The sequence below is a fragment of the Echinops telfairi genome, unplaced genomic scaffold (assembly GCF_000313985.2).
Source record: "Echinops telfairi isolate 266 unplaced genomic scaffold, ASM31398v2 ScPeMD7_7458;HRSCAF=8496, whole genome shotgun sequence".
In the NCBI taxonomy this organism is placed as follows: domain Eukaryota; kingdom Metazoa; phylum Chordata; class Mammalia; order Afrosoricida; family Tenrecidae; genus Echinops; species Echinops telfairi.
Window position 1 is genome coordinate 23,252,946 of NW_022111358.1, and position 17,384 is coordinate 23,270,329.

The 17,384-nt window shown below is 57.1% G+C and overlaps 1 protein-coding gene across 3 annotated transcripts in view; it reads right to left on the bottom strand.

The window, feature by feature from the left end:
- The window catches only part of ABCC3 (ATP binding cassette subfamily C member 3), a 51,349-nt gene that overhangs the window by 12,956 nt on the left and 21,009 nt on the right, over positions 1-17,384 (bottom strand). For 2 of the 3 annotated variants that reach the window (XM_045299991.1, XM_045299990.1), the window contains 18 exons: positions 16,706-16,883; positions 16,461-16,622; positions 15,106-15,198; positions 14,125-14,328; positions 13,855-14,001; positions 13,456-13,543; positions 13,139-13,205; positions 12,789-12,915; positions 12,528-12,704; positions 9,973-10,140; positions 9,517-9,706; positions 7,574-7,679; positions 7,335-7,482; positions 7,035-7,242; positions 6,505-6,815; positions 4,984-5,183; positions 4,733-4,859; positions 3,624-3,725 (listed from right to left, as the gene is read on the bottom strand). In XM_045299991.1, coding sequence (XP_045155926.1) covers positions 3,624-3,725; positions 4,733-4,859; positions 4,984-5,183; positions 6,505-6,815; positions 7,035-7,242; positions 7,335-7,482; positions 7,574-7,679; positions 9,517-9,706; positions 9,973-10,140; positions 12,528-12,704; positions 12,789-12,915; positions 13,139-13,205; positions 13,456-13,543; positions 13,855-14,001; positions 14,125-14,328; positions 15,106-15,198; positions 16,461-16,622; positions 16,706-16,883 — 2,803 coding nt within the window. Of the gene's footprint in view, positions 1-3,623; positions 3,726-4,732; positions 4,860-4,983; positions 5,184-6,504; positions 6,816-7,034; positions 7,243-7,334; positions 7,483-7,573; positions 7,680-9,516; positions 9,707-9,972; positions 10,141-12,527; positions 12,705-12,788; positions 12,916-13,138; positions 13,206-13,455; positions 13,544-13,854; positions 14,002-14,124; positions 14,329-15,105; positions 15,199-16,460; positions 16,623-16,705; positions 16,884-17,384 lie in introns of those variants that run through there. The other variant, XM_045299992.1, reaches the window with a different exon arrangement.

A 17,384-nucleotide genomic window follows, 5' to 3' on the forward strand; every position in this document is an offset into this window, starting at 1 on the left:
CTTTTGATAGCCGGGCTCCATCAGCTTTCATCATCACATTTGCTATACTGATTGGCATGAGTTTTAAAGGCTCCTTTTGGGGGTTGAGAGGAAAATCGACCAGGGGTGGCAGGGCAGAGGGAAGTAGGGAGATGAGGTAATAATCTGGATATGAGATGGTGGTGGCTTGGAGCCAGGGCCAGCCATATAATTTGCACAGCCCGGTGCAAAATGAAAATGTAAAGCCCTTTGTTCAAAAATTATTGAGGATTATAGGGTGGCGGCAGCAGACCATTCAATCAAGTGTGAGGTCTTTCTCAACCAGAGGGCTCTTCTAAGAGTGAAGCCCTGTGTGATGGAGCGGGTCACACACTCAGGAGGCAGCCCTGGAGGGAGGCAGAGGGAGCCCGAGTGGCAGCAGTCAAAAAGCAAAGCAAGTGCAAGCAGCGGTCTCGGGAGATGGTGTCCAGGAAGAAGGAAGGTAGCAGGGTGAGGGGGTGGAATATTTTAGCCCAGGAAGAGAGGATCATGGGTATAGACAGGGAACAACTGGAATGGGGGTGGGTCTGAAGAATGGGGCCAGTGATGGCTCAGGGGTAGAACTCTTGCCTTCCGTGCAGGAGACCTGAGTTCGATTCCTAGCCCAAGCACCTCACCAGCAGCTACCACTCATCTATCAGTAGAGCCTTGTGTGTTGCTATGAGTTTCAATAGTTTCTAGACAAAGAGAGACTAGGAAGAAAGGCCTGGAGATGCACCTCCAAGATGAAAAGCAAACAAACTAACCAGTGAGAACCCTACAGACGCTACTGAATGTTCTCACTGAAGAGACCAGAGAACAGTGTCCTCAACCTTCCTGATGCCGCGACCCTTTAATACAGTTCCTCGTGTGTGGCGACCCCCCAACCATCAGATTATTTTCGTTGATACTTCATCACTGTCATTTTGCTATTGTTATGAATCGGGCGACCCCTGTGAAAGGGTCGTTTGACCCCCAAAGGGGTCCCAACCCACAGGTTGAGAACCGCGACTATAGAAGAATCCTGATCCAAAACGGGGGTGGGTAGGTGTGTGTGTGTGAGGGGAAAGAGGAATGCAGGGCAGAATTTCAACATCTCAGGGAATCCAAATTCTCTGGAGTCACTGAGGTTAGATTAATCCCCAAAGCTATTTCCCTGAGATCATCTTAACACCGTGAGTCAACCATATTCCCTGACAACCTCTTTTACACTAAACCCCAGTTTAGCTTAATTCGTTAGCGAGGAAGGGCTGCCTTGAGCATTGTGCTCCTTTTAGGAACTACTTCCACAGGGTCAAACTGACAGCGGCCACTTGAAAGATGAGAGGGGACCCTTAGGGGCGGTGGCTCCGCATTAATGGTGAGGAACAGCTCAGGAAAGGGGGGTGGGAACAGGGGTGCAGTTTGAGGATGGAACATTGCTGACCTGGTGTATGCCCTGCTGTGTATATTCTCAATGATGACAAATAAAATAAAAGGAGCAGCAGCAACAGGAGAAAGCCCTATGGCATGATGTGGTCCAATCCATAGGGGTCCATATGCACCAGGGGGCAGAACGGACAGCAGCTAATAGCAACCACAGCCACAACGAGACAGGATCAGGGGACCCCAGATGGGAGGGGCAGTTCCTGGGAAGGATGGAGCTCCCGGGTATGGAGAGGGTTGGGAAGTTGGACAGGAGCATGCCCTGGAAGCAGACTGACGGGGCAAGAGCAAGGGTCCCCAAATCTCCGAGAAAGAACGCTCCAAGCAGGACCGAGAGTCCTGCCATCTGAACATCCCTGAGAGGCTGAGTTGGATGAGGACCACCATGTGTCCCCTAGCTTGGGCACCTGAGAGGTCCCTGAAGAGCACTTTCAGTGGGGTGATTGGAACAGAAGGTGGACGAGGGAGAGGGAAGTGAAAATGTGGAAGCAAACAGAACACCTGCTGTCCCCTTTGTGGGAATGCCCTCAGCCACTTAACATGTGCCCTCAATGCCATCAGGACCTGACTCAAATGTCCCCTCCTCCAGGTGGCCTCCCCTGACCACGACCACTCTGCATAGAGCAGCAGGGGGCATGCCTTGCTCCTGCGTGTTATCACCATACATAAAGGGCTGTTTCTTTGCTGATGGTCTGTTTCCCCTGGCTAGAGGCAGGAGGCGCTGGGGCTCGAGGGGAAATGAGGAGGTAGATTCTTCATAGACAACCCTCTGGTTTCTAAGTCAGCGTTAGGACGAGGGTGAGCAGGGGATGGGGCAGTCGCTGACAAGAGAGGTCGGGGAGAGGCAGGGGCTGCTGAGTTTGTCCAGGTAGGCTAGATGACATCAATGGTTGCAGATGGTTGGCAAGCACCCAACAGAGGGGACAAGATTCTCGAGACAGGAACTGAAGGGCGTAACTGAGAAAGCCCGGGGGCTTGCGCATTGGTGAGAAGAAGCTGTGGGGCTGGACTGTGAAACAAGAGGGCCCTTGCGTGTTCAGAGAGGAAGCAAGAGATGAGGAAGATGCAGGCGGCCGTGAACGTCTTGAGGCAAGGAGGTTGTGGGAGTTTGCATCGTCTGACCTATTTTCTCTCCAAGTAGCAAAAAGCAAGGTCTCCAGCAGAGAGCAAGGAAGGAGGAGCTGTGGGGGGCTGAGAGGGGAGGACGTTTGAAACAGCGCTCTCTGAAAGCGGGCCTCATGCTCATCGAGGAGGCTGAGCAGGGATGCCTGGGGTGCTGGGTGGTTACAGTGCTTGTGGCAAAAGTCGTGAGTTTCTCCAGCAACACATTAGCCGCTGAGCTTAGGCACGAGGAGGCTACACTGGCGGCTGCCCCTGGGTGTGGGTTTTGTCGGGTAGCACCACGGAGGGACAGAGGGATGAGTAAGAAAACTGAGAGCACTGTGTTGATGGCAGTTAGAAGCAAGGTTAGACAGGTTCCAGGAGGGAAGGCCAGAAAGAACTGATGAACAGAGACAAAGGCAGGGTCCAGGACTGGGCCTCCCCACAAGGACAAAGTACTGTAACATGGCGTGACCTGGACACGTGGCTGGGAGGGATGAGAAGGGTGGTGTAAAAGTAGGGTGCCTAACATTCAGATCTCAGAGATGTGTGGCTTCTGAATGAAGGGGTCAAGGGGGTGGGGGGACAAAATCAGAGGACGGGCCCCTTTCCCGAAGAATAGCTATGCCATTGCCCTCTGCTCCTTCAACCAGGCTGACCCCTGTGGTTGGAAAGATCACCTTCCCACTGCCTCATCCCTCCCCATCCTGCCATCTTATCTAGTCCAGAAAAACCTGCTTTTCCAAGTCTCAGGTGGTCTTACAGGTCACCCCAGCTCAATGACCCCCACCCCCCTTATCTGTCCTCTGTGGATGCAACAACCCTGCGGTCTTGCCATTCAGTGCAGAGCCCTTTGTGTGTCTTAACATCTCTCACCCAGTCAGAGTCTGCTTAAGGGCAGACGCCCTGCTTTGCTCAGCTCTTTACATCTGGGAGCAGAGATGCTCAGTAAGGGTTGAATGGACAGATGGATCGCCATCTGTCCATTGATGGATCAACAGCTCATTGAACAACTGGTCTTGGCAGAGAAGAATGGCAGGCCATCAAGTCCCCTTCCCCGGGTATTCCAGAGTCATGCCTGGACTCACCCCGGTACCTACCTCAGTCTCGATCTTAGTGTACTCCTTGACTCTCTCCACGGCCACAATATTAGACTCCAAGTCTGACATCATTCGTACCATCCAATTCAGAGCAAATGTCACCTGACCAAAGGGACTGGGTCACGTGAAGGGAGAATACGGCTCCCGGCCCACCCCCACCAGCCCTCCATCCACACAATGATTTGGGGGAAGAGCTCAGTCCCCTCTAACTCATGCTTTTAGCCCATCTTTGATCCAGGTGGGCCTGCACAAGGCCACAGAAGAGCCCTCTGGTGAGCTGACTCAGCGGTGTGACGGGTGGTGAGAATCCAGACTTAACCAAGGACCACACCTCGCCCTGTGTTTCTCAAACCTGCATGTGCACAAGACTTGCCTGGGCACCTTGTGAAGAGGCAGCTGTGTGGCTGGCTGTGCAGGCAGAGTGCTGGCTGAGATTCTGCATGTCTAACCCATTCCCAGGCACTGCTGCTGCAGCTCTTCCATGGACCCACACTTTGGGTACCAAGGAGTCTTGACAGACATGGAGATCTCCAAGCCCCCCCGGGCCTGCGGCTGAATCAGACCCTGTGTTCTCTCAAGGCCCTTGAGTGATTCATAGATGCATTAAGTTAGAGATTAAAGGTCTGTCTGGATCAGACTGCTCTTTATTTGCGAAAGCACTCAAGGCACCAGCCACCTGAGACCCCGAGAACACCATCTGCTTTGCAGTTCCATTTGCAGGACTCCACGTCCTGCCAAAGCACAAGCGGGAAGCCGGGCCACCTGCCCGGCCTCCTGCACCTTCTCTGAACTTTCTCTGCAGGTAAGTGAACATGAAGTGCATTTGAGCCCTACACACTCTTATCCCAGAACCTCTGCCAGGTGACCATGCCCGCAGCCAGGACGTGCCCTCTTGGTTCCCTGAGGCCAAGTTCAAGACCATTTCTCCAACACCTGAAGCAAAAATACTCCTCTGGACTCTCACGGCCTCCTGTCCCCTGCCCCCCCCTCCATGTCCGACTCTGCACGGTGAACCCTGCCAGAGCTGGTGTCACCCCATCCTCCACGGGGAGCACAACCCAGCAACCCAGGGAATGCTGTGCCCGACTGGGGCCCGGGCCCCTCCATACCTGCAGGGCATAGGACACAGACAGGCCCACCAGTCCCGGACTCAGGCTGCTTCTCCCAATCACGGCAAAGAAGGCAGCGAAGAGCACAACGCAGTTCCCCACAAACTCCACTCGGATCCCCAGCCACCTGTGGGAACGGGCAAGAGGCCATGGGACTGGTGCAGGAAGGAGGGTGGGACCAGAAAAGCACAGACCCTGGGGTGGGGTGGGGGGCGGTGTCTTGGAGGGGGAGGGGGAGTGGAGGCCCTGACCGGTTGGAGATGATGTAGGCGTAGTCGCTCCTTTTGTTGGTGTCCACTTTGGCATCCCCCAGAGCCACGAAGTCCTGGCTGCGGCCATAGGCCCGGATGACGCTGGCCCCAGTCACTGTCTCTGAGAAGTGGGAGTAGATCGGGGAACGGCTGACTGACTCCAGGCGCTTTAGTTGTCTTGAGGTGGCCACATAGAAGCGCTGGCAGGCGTGGGGGAAAGCTTGAGGTCAGCACTCGGGGGGCTCCCAGATCAGTCCTGCCAACCCTGAGAACCCCCGCTCTCAGGGCCTCCTCCCAGCCAGCCCCACCACCCCAGCTCTTACCCTCCCCTACCCTCAAGGGGCACGCTGAACTCATGCCATCCTTCCCCTCAGTTCCCTCTGCTCAGTCTCGAGGCCCCTTCTTGCATGCCGCTTCCCTGACTCCTGCTTGGCACGGGGCCTTACCCTCTGCTGGGAGAGCCTGGAGGGACCTTGTAAGTCATTGCCCCTCATCTCCACGTCAAATGTGCTCACACCACTGTCCAGTGTGTTTGCAAAGTGTGCAGACAGGAGATCATTTCGGATGCACCTCCTTAAAAGCCCTTCCCCTGCGTTGTCTAAAAGCAGGCCCCACAAAAGCATGGTTCTGCCGCCAGCTTCCTGCTTCTGCTCTGTGGGCCTCGAGGTGGGCAGACCTGTGGCTGGGCTGAGCTGGGTGGTGTGTGGTATGAAGCTGCAGCCACCTGTTGATTACCTGCAGCCCCCGATGAGCTACTGCAGGGCAGGCTGGGAGCCCCCCTGAATGCCTTTCGCCGTTAGCTGTGTGTTACACACATTGATGAACTATCTGTGGTGAGGACGTACAGTTGCGTCTATGAATAAACACACAGAGCGTTTAGACACGTACGGAAAGATAACACGTCCCCATCTGTTGGCGAGGGACTGCAGTCCCGAGGGCGGCAGCGGCTGCTGCGCAGGAGAAGGATGAGGCGTTCTACTCCCGTAAAGAGTTACAGTCGGAAGCCCACCCCCAGGGAACGGTGTGCCCTGTCCTACAGGGTCGTGCGGGGTCGACATGGACTCAATGGCAGTGAGTCTGGTGTTTGTGTGCGTGCTTGCTCGTGGTAATCCTTTATTGAAACAGAGCCACAAGAAGAAGTTCCAGGGCCAGCCACAGAGCTAGCCAAGGTTGTGTACCTTGTTTTATTCCTTGCAGTGGCCCTATGAGATAGGTCCTGGTGATTATTTTACAGGTGAGGGGAATGGCTTTCAAAGGGGTGAAGGAACTGACTATGACCCCACCACCAAATCCTGATCAGCCTGCCTCGGGGTCCCATACGCAAAGACCACGCCTTCCAAGAGCCAGGGCCCCACCAGAGATGTGGCAGTGGTGGCCCATCAGAGAGCCCACCCACCAACCAGTCTCCCTTGAGACCCCTGTTCTGAGAGAGCCGTGCCCCAGCCCACCTCCTCTGGCCACGCCCTCCCAGAGCCACGCCTCCACGCGGGTCACGCCCTCCTGGTTTGGGGGGTGTTGCACCTGCACGTAGATGTAGAGGGCAGCCAGGGGCAAGATGACCACGGCAAAGAGCGGGGTGCTGGTCACGATGACCACGAGGGTGGCGATGGAGTTGAAGAAGACGTCGAGCAGCATTTGAATGGTGGGGGCCAGGACCTCATCGATGACGTAGATGTCCTTGGAGAAGCGGTTGAGGATCCGGCCTGAGGGCGTGGTGTCGAAGAAGGACTGCGGTGCATGCATGCTGTTGCACAGCAGTGCCTGGTGAAGCAATCTCGATGCCTGGACACCGCCCAGGGCCAACAAGAGGGCGGCCAGCAGCACCAGGAGCCCTAGTGGGGGGCAGAGAGCGGATTGGCTCACCTGGGCTAGTGGGTGAATGTAGAGGGGCGTGGAGGGGCCGTTTGGGCGGCAGAGAGTAGGCTAAATGGAGCTAGGGAGGCCCTGGGGCTATCTTGGTGATGATAGTGCCGGGAGGCTCAAAGGCAGGGTGGGAGGAGGGTCCCACAGCCCGGAGAGAAGGTGGGTTGCCCCCTCCTCCCCGCCCCTACCTTGCAGCATCCCCAAGCTGGCATAGACGCCCAGTCTCAGGGAGGTGTTGTTCTGGACACCCTGCACCATGGCCTCGTTGGTCCACGCGCTGAGCCACACGTTGGCCCCGATGGTCGCTGCACTTTGCCCCACGTGCAGGAGACAGATGAGCAGGAGGGTGCGGAGACCCATGGCCTTGGCGTAGGTCCAGAAGACAGTCATCTTCACCTGCAGCCAGCGGTGGGCGCAGAGGACACCCTCAGCACCAGGCCAGCTGTAGGCCAGCCCACCCTCTCTGCCTGCCCAGGCCGCCCACTCACAGTGCCCATCTCCTCCTTCTCCTCCTGGATCAGCACCCCCTTCGCCTTCGCCTCCGTTGCCAGCGCCCCTTTGTCTGTTGAAAGCAGGCGTTTCCGGGACACGGACCGCCCGACGCCCTCCCCATCGGAAGACATGGAGCTCAGCTGTCTGCAGAGGGAGGGAGTCAGGCCTCTGACACGCTCCCAGCAGAGGGCCCACCTGCACCCCACCTGACTGGGCCTGGGGAGCCCTGATGCACCTCATAAACTGCTTCCGGACCTCGTAGATGACAGGCTCTCTCTCGCTCATGTCAGTGTGGTTGCTGAGTGTGTCTTCCACCAACAGCACTTCCTCGTCCTCCAAGGCTGTAGAGGGGCGGGAGGAAGGAGGCGGGGTTGGCTAGCTCACCCTGCAAAGCCCTGGAATCCCTCAGATCCCATGCCAGTGAGCAGGTCGGAATGGACAACCACACAAGGACTGAAAGGCAGACAACAGGGCCAGCAGAGGACAGGACTCAAGTATAATGCTTAAGAGCTTGGACTCTGGAGCCACACTCCAAAAAAACCCACAAAAAAACCAACAACCAAAACCCCCCCAAACTCCCTGCCATCGAGCCAGTGCTGACTTGGAGTGACCCTCCTGTGGGTTTTCCGAGACTGTAACTGTACACAGGTGTAGAAAGCCCGATTTTTCTCCCTCGGAGCCGCTGCTGGTTTCGAACTGCAGACCACAGCCTTGTGTGGGACCACTACTCCACCAGGGTTCCTGGAGTCATGCTGGCTGAGCTTAAATCCCCCTTGCTTGCTTTTCCCTCTGAGCAGGAGTTTCTTCAAGTATAGGATGGGGACAATAAGGATAGCCACTTCCCAGCACCTCTGTGATGATTACAGAAGAGGATGTGTGTCCCAGGCTCCGCATCAGACACCTTGCTGCTGCTGCTGCTGCTGCTGCTGCTGCTGCGGAGAGAGGCCATCAGGTTGTACAATGGAAGAAAATGTTGCCCAGTCCTGCACCAGCCTCACGATTGCTATGTTTGAGCCCATTGCTGCAGCCACGGTGCCCATCCAGCTCCTCGAGAGTCCTCCTCTTTTTCACAGCCCTCTACTTTATCAAGCGGAGGTCCTTATCCGGGGGCTGGTCTCTCCTGATCGTGGGAGATGGAGTCTTGACATCCTCACTTCTGAAGAGCATCCCGACGGTACTTCTTCCAAGACAGATCAGTTTGGTCTTCTGGCCGCCCGTGGTACTTTCAACCTTCGACCCCAGCGCCATCATCCAAAGGCTCTGGTTCTTCTTCCGTCTTCAATGTCCAACTCTCACGTACCTGAGAATACTGCGGCCTGGGTCAGGCACATTTCAGTCCTCGAAGTGACCTCCTTGCTTTCCGATACTTTCAAGAGGCCTGGTGAGGCAGATTTTTGCCATGCCTTTGATCTCGGCTGCTGCTTTTTGTGAGCCTGGATTGTGGGTCCGCGCAGGACGGACTCTTGACGACTCCAGTCTTTCTACCTTGTACGTGAAGCCACCTGTGGGTCCAGGTGTGAGGACTTGTGTTTGCTTTACTTTGGGTTGTCATCCATACCCAAGGACTTCCAGCCCTCCCTCCTTTCAGCAAGCTTCACAGTGCTGTTCAGCAGCTCCGGGGGCCTCACGGAGAAGCACTTGGCCGCTCACGGACCAACGGGGGGTGGGGGGGTGGGGGGGTTCTCTGGGCAACCCAGAGTGGCTGTGAAACAGAAATTGGTTCCCTGGCATCCAATGATGCTTTGCTAACTGTGCACACGAATGGGAATGGTAACCAGCTGGGGGGCTCAGGGCAGGGGCTGGGAGCCAGCCTAGAGTTTGGGGTTGCTTGGGGAGCTGGAGAATCCTGTGAGCTTGGAGAATTCCTTACATCCCACCAGGGGAGGGACTTTTAGGTTTGTTCACTGCGACAACGTGTCTGTGCCTAGAACAATGCCTGGAAGCACAGTCCTTGCTCAGGAAACCTTTGTGGATAAATAGACCACCTGACCTAGAAGTTGCACATGGATCCAAGAAGCAACTCTGGTGTATAAGCTAGGGCTGGCTTCTTGGACCCTTTGGACGTCTGAGACAACAGGGAGGTGGGACTTGATTCCTGGTGGCCCCAGAGGCACTCAGGGACCAGAGCCAGAGAGCCAGGATGCCGCCGGGGATGTGCAGGCTGGGGGTAGTGGGTACCGGTTCTGCTGTCCTCCTGCTGCCTCTCATCCTCGTCAGGGGCATAGTTGCAGATGAAGTCAGCAAAGGAGCCATTGCGCTGTAGCAAAGCTGGGTAGGAGCCAAACTCAGACACCTGTCCGTCAGCTATTACTATGATGAAGTCCATCTGGGGCAGGAAACTGATTCCATGGGTCACCAGCACCCGAGTCTGGGGAGAAAGCAGTGTCTCTCACCCCTCTGTCCTCAGAGTCCCCTGCCCCCAGGCATGAGCTGTGGGGGGAGTGGGAGGTTCCTGCATGCCAGTGAGCAGGTACAGGTTCCCCTCCAGCCAGGCCCCGGCCCGACCCCCACCCCCACTCTTGCTTCTCAGCCCTCTCAGCCCTCCTGGTCCCCCCAAGGCCCTCTGCCTCCCCCAGTTCTCTCCCAGGGCCCTTGAACCCAAAGTAGCCCCGTTCTCCCCATCCCTAGTTTCACCTTCCTGGCCAGCACACCCTCTGGCCCAATGACTTGGTCGAAGATGTGCTTGGCCACGTGGGAGTCCACAGCCGACAGGGGGTCATCCAGCAGAAAAACGTCAGCGTCACTGTAAACAGCTCGGGCCAGGCTGACCCGCTGCCGCTGGCCCCCGGACAGGTTAATGCCCTGGTGGGAGCAGGGGAGTAAATGCTGGGGAGCAGCAGGCCCAGATGGGGCCAGGGGGGACAAGAACCCCACCACTGACAACACACAGGGCATATCATATGCCTGTGCCCTTGAAGCACCCTTGAAGGAGCTGTGAGTAGCTAGCTCAAAGTCCTCCCGGCTAGGTGAGGACAGCCTCCTGCTGTCTGGATACCCTGCCTGCCACCTTCAGACTCTTGAAAGGCCCAGGAGGCCCTTAATAGGCCTATTAATCTGCCCCCCCATCCCCCATAGGGTTCACCAACAGCTTTCATAATAGCAGTGATCCCATTTAGTGTTCACATCAGTCTTCCCAGTGCGGCATCATTAGCACCCCCTTTCTAGATGCAGGAGTTGCAGACCAGATGTAATGGCTTTGTCCGTGGTGCTGGGCCTTTAAGGGAAGAAACAGGGATGGAGAGCAGAGAGCACCACCCTCAGGTTGTCCAGCTGCTGAAGATGAGGTGAGCTCACACCTCCCACTCCGGTGGAGGCAGGGCTGGGCCCAGAGGACAGAGGAGAGGGGAAGCAGAGCTCCCCCACCCCCAACTTCCTGCATTCCCTCAAGCACAGGGGCTCCTGGAGGGGCTTGGAGAGCCAGTACTGGGGTGACGTCACACGCACACAACGCCATCCCTGCAGCTGTGCTGGCTGTGACGTTGACATTATGCACCCCTCGGTGTGTGTGGACGTGGGGGTGGGGTGCTTCTGACTTTCAAAGCAAGCAGTCCCTTCTGACTCCGAGTGACACCATGTGACAGAGTAGAACTGCCCCGTAGGGATTTTGTCTTTATCAGCAGGTCTCTCTCCCAAGGAACCTCCAAACCAAAGCAAACCGAACGCCTTGCCACTGAGCCCATGCCAGCTTACAGCGACCCTACAGGACAGGGTAGAGCTGCCCCTGTGAGTTTCCCAGTCTGTCTGGTTACGGGAGCCCTGTCTTTCTCCTGGCTAGGCAGTTAACGGCCTGCCTCGGGGCCAATGTGCAGGGCTACTTCCACAGGGGTGTTTCAAACCCCACCCTTTCAGTTTGCAGCCAAGCACTTAGCGGCGGTGCCACTGGAGCGCCTGGCCTGCTCTGCGCTGGGAAGGAAATGAAGCTTGGGCCTCTGAGACGCTCAGGACGCTTGGCGTCGGGCATGTCTGCTACCGCAGACTAGAATACCGCCAGCACGTTCAGCAACTAAGCGAAAACTCAGCTCAACCAACGGCCTGCTATGGAGTGGAGTCGGACTCCTAGTGACACCCCCCGCCCCCCCACCCCGCCCCCCGAGTCACTGAGGCTCCATGGGGCCTGCATGGCTGTTGTCACAGAAGCACATCAGCAGGCCTTTCCTCCCCAGACCCACTGGATGGGGGAGGGGAGGGGGGCGAACCGCTGGAGTCACCCAGGGACTGTGCCTGCAACACTCGTTCGCTGGCTGCCACGGAGGTGATGCTGGCTCATAGCAACCCTATCGGACAGGGTAGGGCTGCCCCTGTGGGTTGCCAAGACTCCAGTTCTTCCTGCGAGTAGAAAGCCTCCTTTTTTCCCCGCAGATTGATTGATGGTTTCACACTGCTGCTCTTGTGGTTAGCAGCCCAAAGCATAACCACCATGCCACCAAGAGGTGTTCAATACAAATCTCATGAGCGGATGAATGAACGCCTCTTCCTCGACTGTTAAGATTGGGCTAAAAAGGCTGCTTCTCCTTAAGCCAGCTCCCCCATCGGTGCCCCCCCTGCACCCCGCCCATCTCACTCTACCGAACCCATCACCAACCCGCTGTCGTCTCTACTGCCAGGGCTCTGTGGCCGACGTGCCCCAGTAGGCGTGGGTCCAGCACACCAAGCTTCCAGAAAGCGTGCTGTTTCAGCCACATGTGACTCCAAAGGACGGGGTAGAACTGCTCTGTAGGGTTTCCAGGACTGTTTCTTTATGAGAGCAAGCAGCCTTATCTGCATGCATGCGTGGACGGATGAATAAACGTGGATGTAAGTTGAGCTGCAGGCAGCCCTGGTGGTGTCGTGGCTGTGCATTGGTCTGCGATCCTTATGACCGGCAGTTCAAACACACCAGCAGCCCCACAGAAGAAAGACAGGGCTTTCTACTCCCATAAACAGTGACAGTCTTGGAAACTCCCAGGGGCAGTTCTACCCTGTTCTACAGGGTCACGATGAGTCGGCATCAACCCAATGGCAGTGAGTTTGTTCTTTTGTATTGGTTTCGATTTCAGATACAGGAAACCACACAAAACACAAACAGCAAGCACAACAAGCACACAAGCAAACCAAACAAAACCCCCCAAAGACTCGAAGGCAGACAGGGAGCATTTGAGCTGAGTGGAGGAGATGGGGCTGCCTGGGGGTGGGGGTGGGGGACCCTGTACCTTCTCTCCAATCTCTGTCTGGTCCCCGCCGGACAGCACCTCCAGGTCAGCCACCAGGGCACAGGCCTCCAACGTCCGTTGGTAGCGCTTGGAGTCCAGTGCTCGGCCAAACAGCACATTTTCTTGAAGCGTGGCGTTCTGGATCCACGCCTGCTGGGGCACATAGGCCACCGAGCCCTGGCGGTGGAAGACACTGACCTTGAGGTTCAGCCCAGGCTGGGCCAAGCACCAAGCCCTTCCCAGAGTGCCTGCCGCCTTTACCTTCACAGACACCTTGCCTTCCAGCGTCTCCATCTCCCCCAGCAAAGCAGAAACCAGTGAGGACTTCCCACAGCCCACTGGCCCCACCACGGCCACCAGTGCCCCCTTTGGCACTCGGATGTCTAGGCTGGGGGCAAGGAGACCAGGAGCACAGTCAGAGGCCGGATCCGGAGGACAGGGGTTGGGTTCCCAGCCTTCCACCAAGAGGTCCAAACCTCCCCGCCTCCAGTTGCTACTCTGCCAAGCTGAGGCTCTTCCACATCTGGGCCAAAGACTTGGTTGGGTGCTTCTAGGGGCCTGAGCTCGGGTCCACCTTAGGCAGCTGAGAAGGGTCTGGGAGAAACTGGTACCTGTGCAGGGTGGGGGGCAGGTCCTGGGCCCAGGTGAAGGTGCCATTGTTTATGGTGATGGCATCGCCTGGGAGGATGGAAGGTTACAGGGTCAGGGAGCCCGGGGGTAAGGAGAGGGGAAGCCCTGAGGTACCAGGGGAGAGAAGAGCAGAGTGTTGGAAAGGAGCAGGGAGGGAGGCGGGGCAAAGAATTAAGCAGAGTGAACACAGAGAGAGGAGGAGGGGGCCCAAGAGAAAAACGAGGAAGTTTGGAGCAAGCTGAGAATGTTCTGGAGCAGGGGCTGGGGCAGGGGCAGCCCCAGGATAAGCTCTCTGAACCTGGGGAGATGGTCTTTCTCTCCACACACTCAAGGTCAAGTTCATCTTGGCTCAGGAAATGCTGGATCCGCTTCAGAGACACGCTGGTCTGAAGGAGGCTGTGTTTCAGGCCTGGAGGGAGCCCTGCCCTACCCTCTCCACCCACTGCCTCCTGCCTGGTCTGCTTGGCTGGGCTTCCTCCCACAAGACAAACCTCCATGACTCTCAGGACAGGCTGGTAGGAACGGAGGGCTCCTGATTGGATCGCCTCTCAGCCCAAGTCACCCCTGGTCCTGACGACCTCCATCGATCCTGAACAGCCCTCCATCATCCCAAAAGCCCCCTCCCCAGAAGACCTCCCTGCTCCTGGCCTTAAGGAGCCCTGCCTGGATCCCAAGGTCCCAAGTCCACCCCTGGTACCTGAACCATGGCGCTGATGAGCTTGGGCAGCATGCTGAGGGGCATCTTTAAGATATTGAACAGGGTCAAGGAGACAAAGGCCTTCTCGGCATCCAGCACATTGGTCTCGTCCACAGACACGTACACCCAGAAGGTGATCAGGGTAACCTGGGCAGCGGTGGGGGGTGGGGCATGAGGGCAGCATCCTGGACTCCAGCCATGGCCAGGGGTCCCGGGGTCTGGGTTGGCCCAGTGGGAGGGAGGCAGGAGCCCTGCAGGGGAGAGGCTCACCAGGAAGGGGGTGCAGATCCAGGTGAAGGTGGAAATGGCGTGCAGGAAGGTGGCCTTGCGCAGCAGCTGGAGTTCGTCCTTCCGGATGCCCTCCACCTGCTCCAGGAAGCTGGGCTCCCAGGCGTACAGCTTCAGCACCTTGATACCACCCAGGACCTCACTCATTAGCTTGATGCGCGAGTCCTTCAGCTTCATTTGCTCCACCTGCACACAAGGCAACAGCACGCTTGGTCCCCTTCCCCAGGCCTACCTCTGGGGGCTCAGACAGCCTGACAGGTGCTTCCCCTTGGACTACCCACCCCAGCCCAGCTCTGCTATTGTTAACTCCCTCCTCTCCCCCGCCCGCAGGGTTCTAAAGCCTGTTGTACTTTCCTTTTGATTTGATTAGGGCACTTTGCACACAGGCCCTTGTACGACAGCGAGCCTTCTGAGGATCTAGCGGACCTCTGCCCCTGGAGCCTAACTCAGGGCCTGGCACCCATTGCCTCAGAGTCCATGCCAATGCACAGCACTCCACGGCATTTTCTTTCTCATTTGGGACCCCAGGTCCCCCCAGGGAGGCCCGGGAAACAAGCTTAGACTGGGAATCGGGGCCTCTTGAAGAAGTCACACCCGTTGCAGAGAGTGAGAGAGGAGGCTGGAAGGGAGGGGAAGGAGGAGGCAGGCCAAGGGGGAGGGGGGGAGATGTTAAAGAGCACTCCTAGCAGAGGGAACCCAGAGGTCCTCCAGAACCTGGCTGACGGTTGGCCATGGCCTACAGGCGAGAGCTTCAGAAGCACTTCGGGGGCAGTTGGGCAGGGGTGGGACTGTCAGAAAGCATGTGGTCTAGTCCTTGTCAGTGGGGACGACTGAAGACTTCGAGGAGGTTTGCAAACAGATGTGGTTGAGCGCCCCCCATGCCCCGGAAGCCAGGTCCAGGTTGAGGACTGCAGGTAAATGCATATCCGCCCCCAGCACCTGGCCGCTGCTGAGGGCACCCACCTGGAAAGTCCGCATCTTCATGGCCACAGCTCCATTGAACGGGATCAGTAAGACCATCAGGGCGACCCCAGCCAGGATGGAGGGGCCCAGGTTCTGAGGAGGCACAAGTTGACAGATAAGACGAACCGAACCATCCAAGTCAGGAGCCAGACAGGGCTGCCGGCCTGGAGCGTGGGCATGGACAGGAAGCCACAGACAGCCAAGGAGATGGAGCAAACCGGACGTGCGGCGACCAGAGGACTGAGTCATCTGCAGTCCATCAGATAAGGACAACGGGCCGTGGTGACAGGTAAGGACGCACCAGCAGAGAGACCGATGTCCAGACAACAGATGAGTACAGCCAGAGTCCCACCCACCACCCTGCCTCCCAGTCCCTTTCTCCTCCCCCGGCTCTCCTCCCCAAGGAAAGGGTGCCGGCACCGTCGGACCGAGTGGCTGGCAGATCCAATTTAGTCAAAGGCAAGAGTTTGGAGCAGCCTGATCTCAGAGACCATTGTCATTTGGGCATGCTGATCAAACTCCCTCCTTGGCCAGTTGACCCTCCTGCATGATCAAACTCCCTCCTTGGCCAGTTGACCCTCCTGCAGACGCGACCTGGATTTGTACTGGGGGAAAGTATCTCTTACTGGTTCCACAACCGACATTTCCTCCCTGGGTTTTTGAATGTGGACGGGGGTCTTTTCCTTCTTATGCATCGTGTGTATTTCTGTCTTTATACTATTATGATTTCATCCTTAGTGCGATTTTGTTCTCTATTGTTTTCTGTTGGGTCTCCCAGCAGTGACACACAGGAGGAGTGGATGCATAATGATAATAACTGATACAAGGGGGTATAGGGCATCTAGGGGTGAGGGATGGGTGATCGGAGGGAAAGGGGATTTGGGGAGTAAATAATGAAGGCGGGAAGGGGGAGGGACACTAGAATGGATTGTGGTTGCATAACTCATTTTAAAGGTGATGTAATCATGGCGGCGGGGATGCTCGAAGATTGATGTGGTGGTGACTGTACTATGCCCCTTGATATGAATGGTTGAACTACTGATTTGTAGGATATGTCAATTATGTGTCAATGCAACTGGGGGTGTGTGTGAACAAACACGCAAACTCAGTCGCAGACACCAGCAGCCTGTGGTCCTCTTGTCCCACCGACAGTGGCTCTCAGAAAACTCACCACCACTGAGTCTGTTCTGACTCCCGGTGACCCTGGAGGGCCACTACACCTTCAGGGCTCCCCCACCAATGCCAGGCAAGCTCTTGTGCCAATTACACGGCCCCTCGACGGACCCCTCTCTGCTGCTCGAGCCTTCCTTCCGTAGCAAGAGGAAGTGGACACAGGGCAGGACACAGGAAGTCACCTGCCAGAGGAAGTAGATTGCCAGGGTGATCTGCAGGGGCGCCGACCACAGCAGGTTGAGGAAGGGGGCAACATCTGACAAGCGCTGGGAATCCACAGACATGAGGTTGACGATTTCCCCCAAGGTGGACTCCCGCTTGACTGAGTTGGTAATGACCAGGGCCTGCAGGGCGACAGCAGGAGACCGGATGAGGTCTGTGAGCCTTTGTCAACATTCCAGGCCCCCCCCTCCCTGCCCCAGCTGACCTTCCTGTAGATGACACCGATGACAGCCGAGTAGAGCCTCAAGGCCTCCCCGAAGATCTGGCGGTAATACACGTTCAGGATCACCGTCTGGGCCACCGCACACACGAACATTAGCCCGGCCACCAGGAAGCCCCACCAGTTGGGGGCGGAGGGGTTCGAGATAAACTGGATCAGGATGCTGCCCCGGAGGAGAGAGGAGAGTAGAGGGGCGTGAGCGGGCAGCCTCCTCAGCGCTCCCTCCACAACTGCCCACCCTTGTCACTCTCAGCCCCCACTCCACCTCCGGCCTCTGCACCCTGCCGCGGGGCTGCCACCCCGCTACACGCCCCACCGCCCTGGCCAGGGGGCTGCCCAGTGCTGCCTCAGACCAGGACTGCTCCATCCTGCCTCCCTCCCGTCTTGGGCCCTTCCTCACCACCAGCCTCTCCCGCGGGCCTGTCTGGAACAATGGTTCTCAACCCGTGGGTTGAGACCCCTTTGGGGGCCAAACGACCCTTTCACAGGGGTCACCCGATTCATCACAGTAGCAAAATGACAGTGATGAAGTAGCAACGAAAATATTTTATGGTTGGGGGTCGCCACCACATGAGGAGCTGTGTGAGAGGGTCGCGGTGTGAGGAAGGTGAGAACCGCTGCCCTAGACCCTGGTGGAGATTCTGGGGTCCGTGAAAAAGAGCCT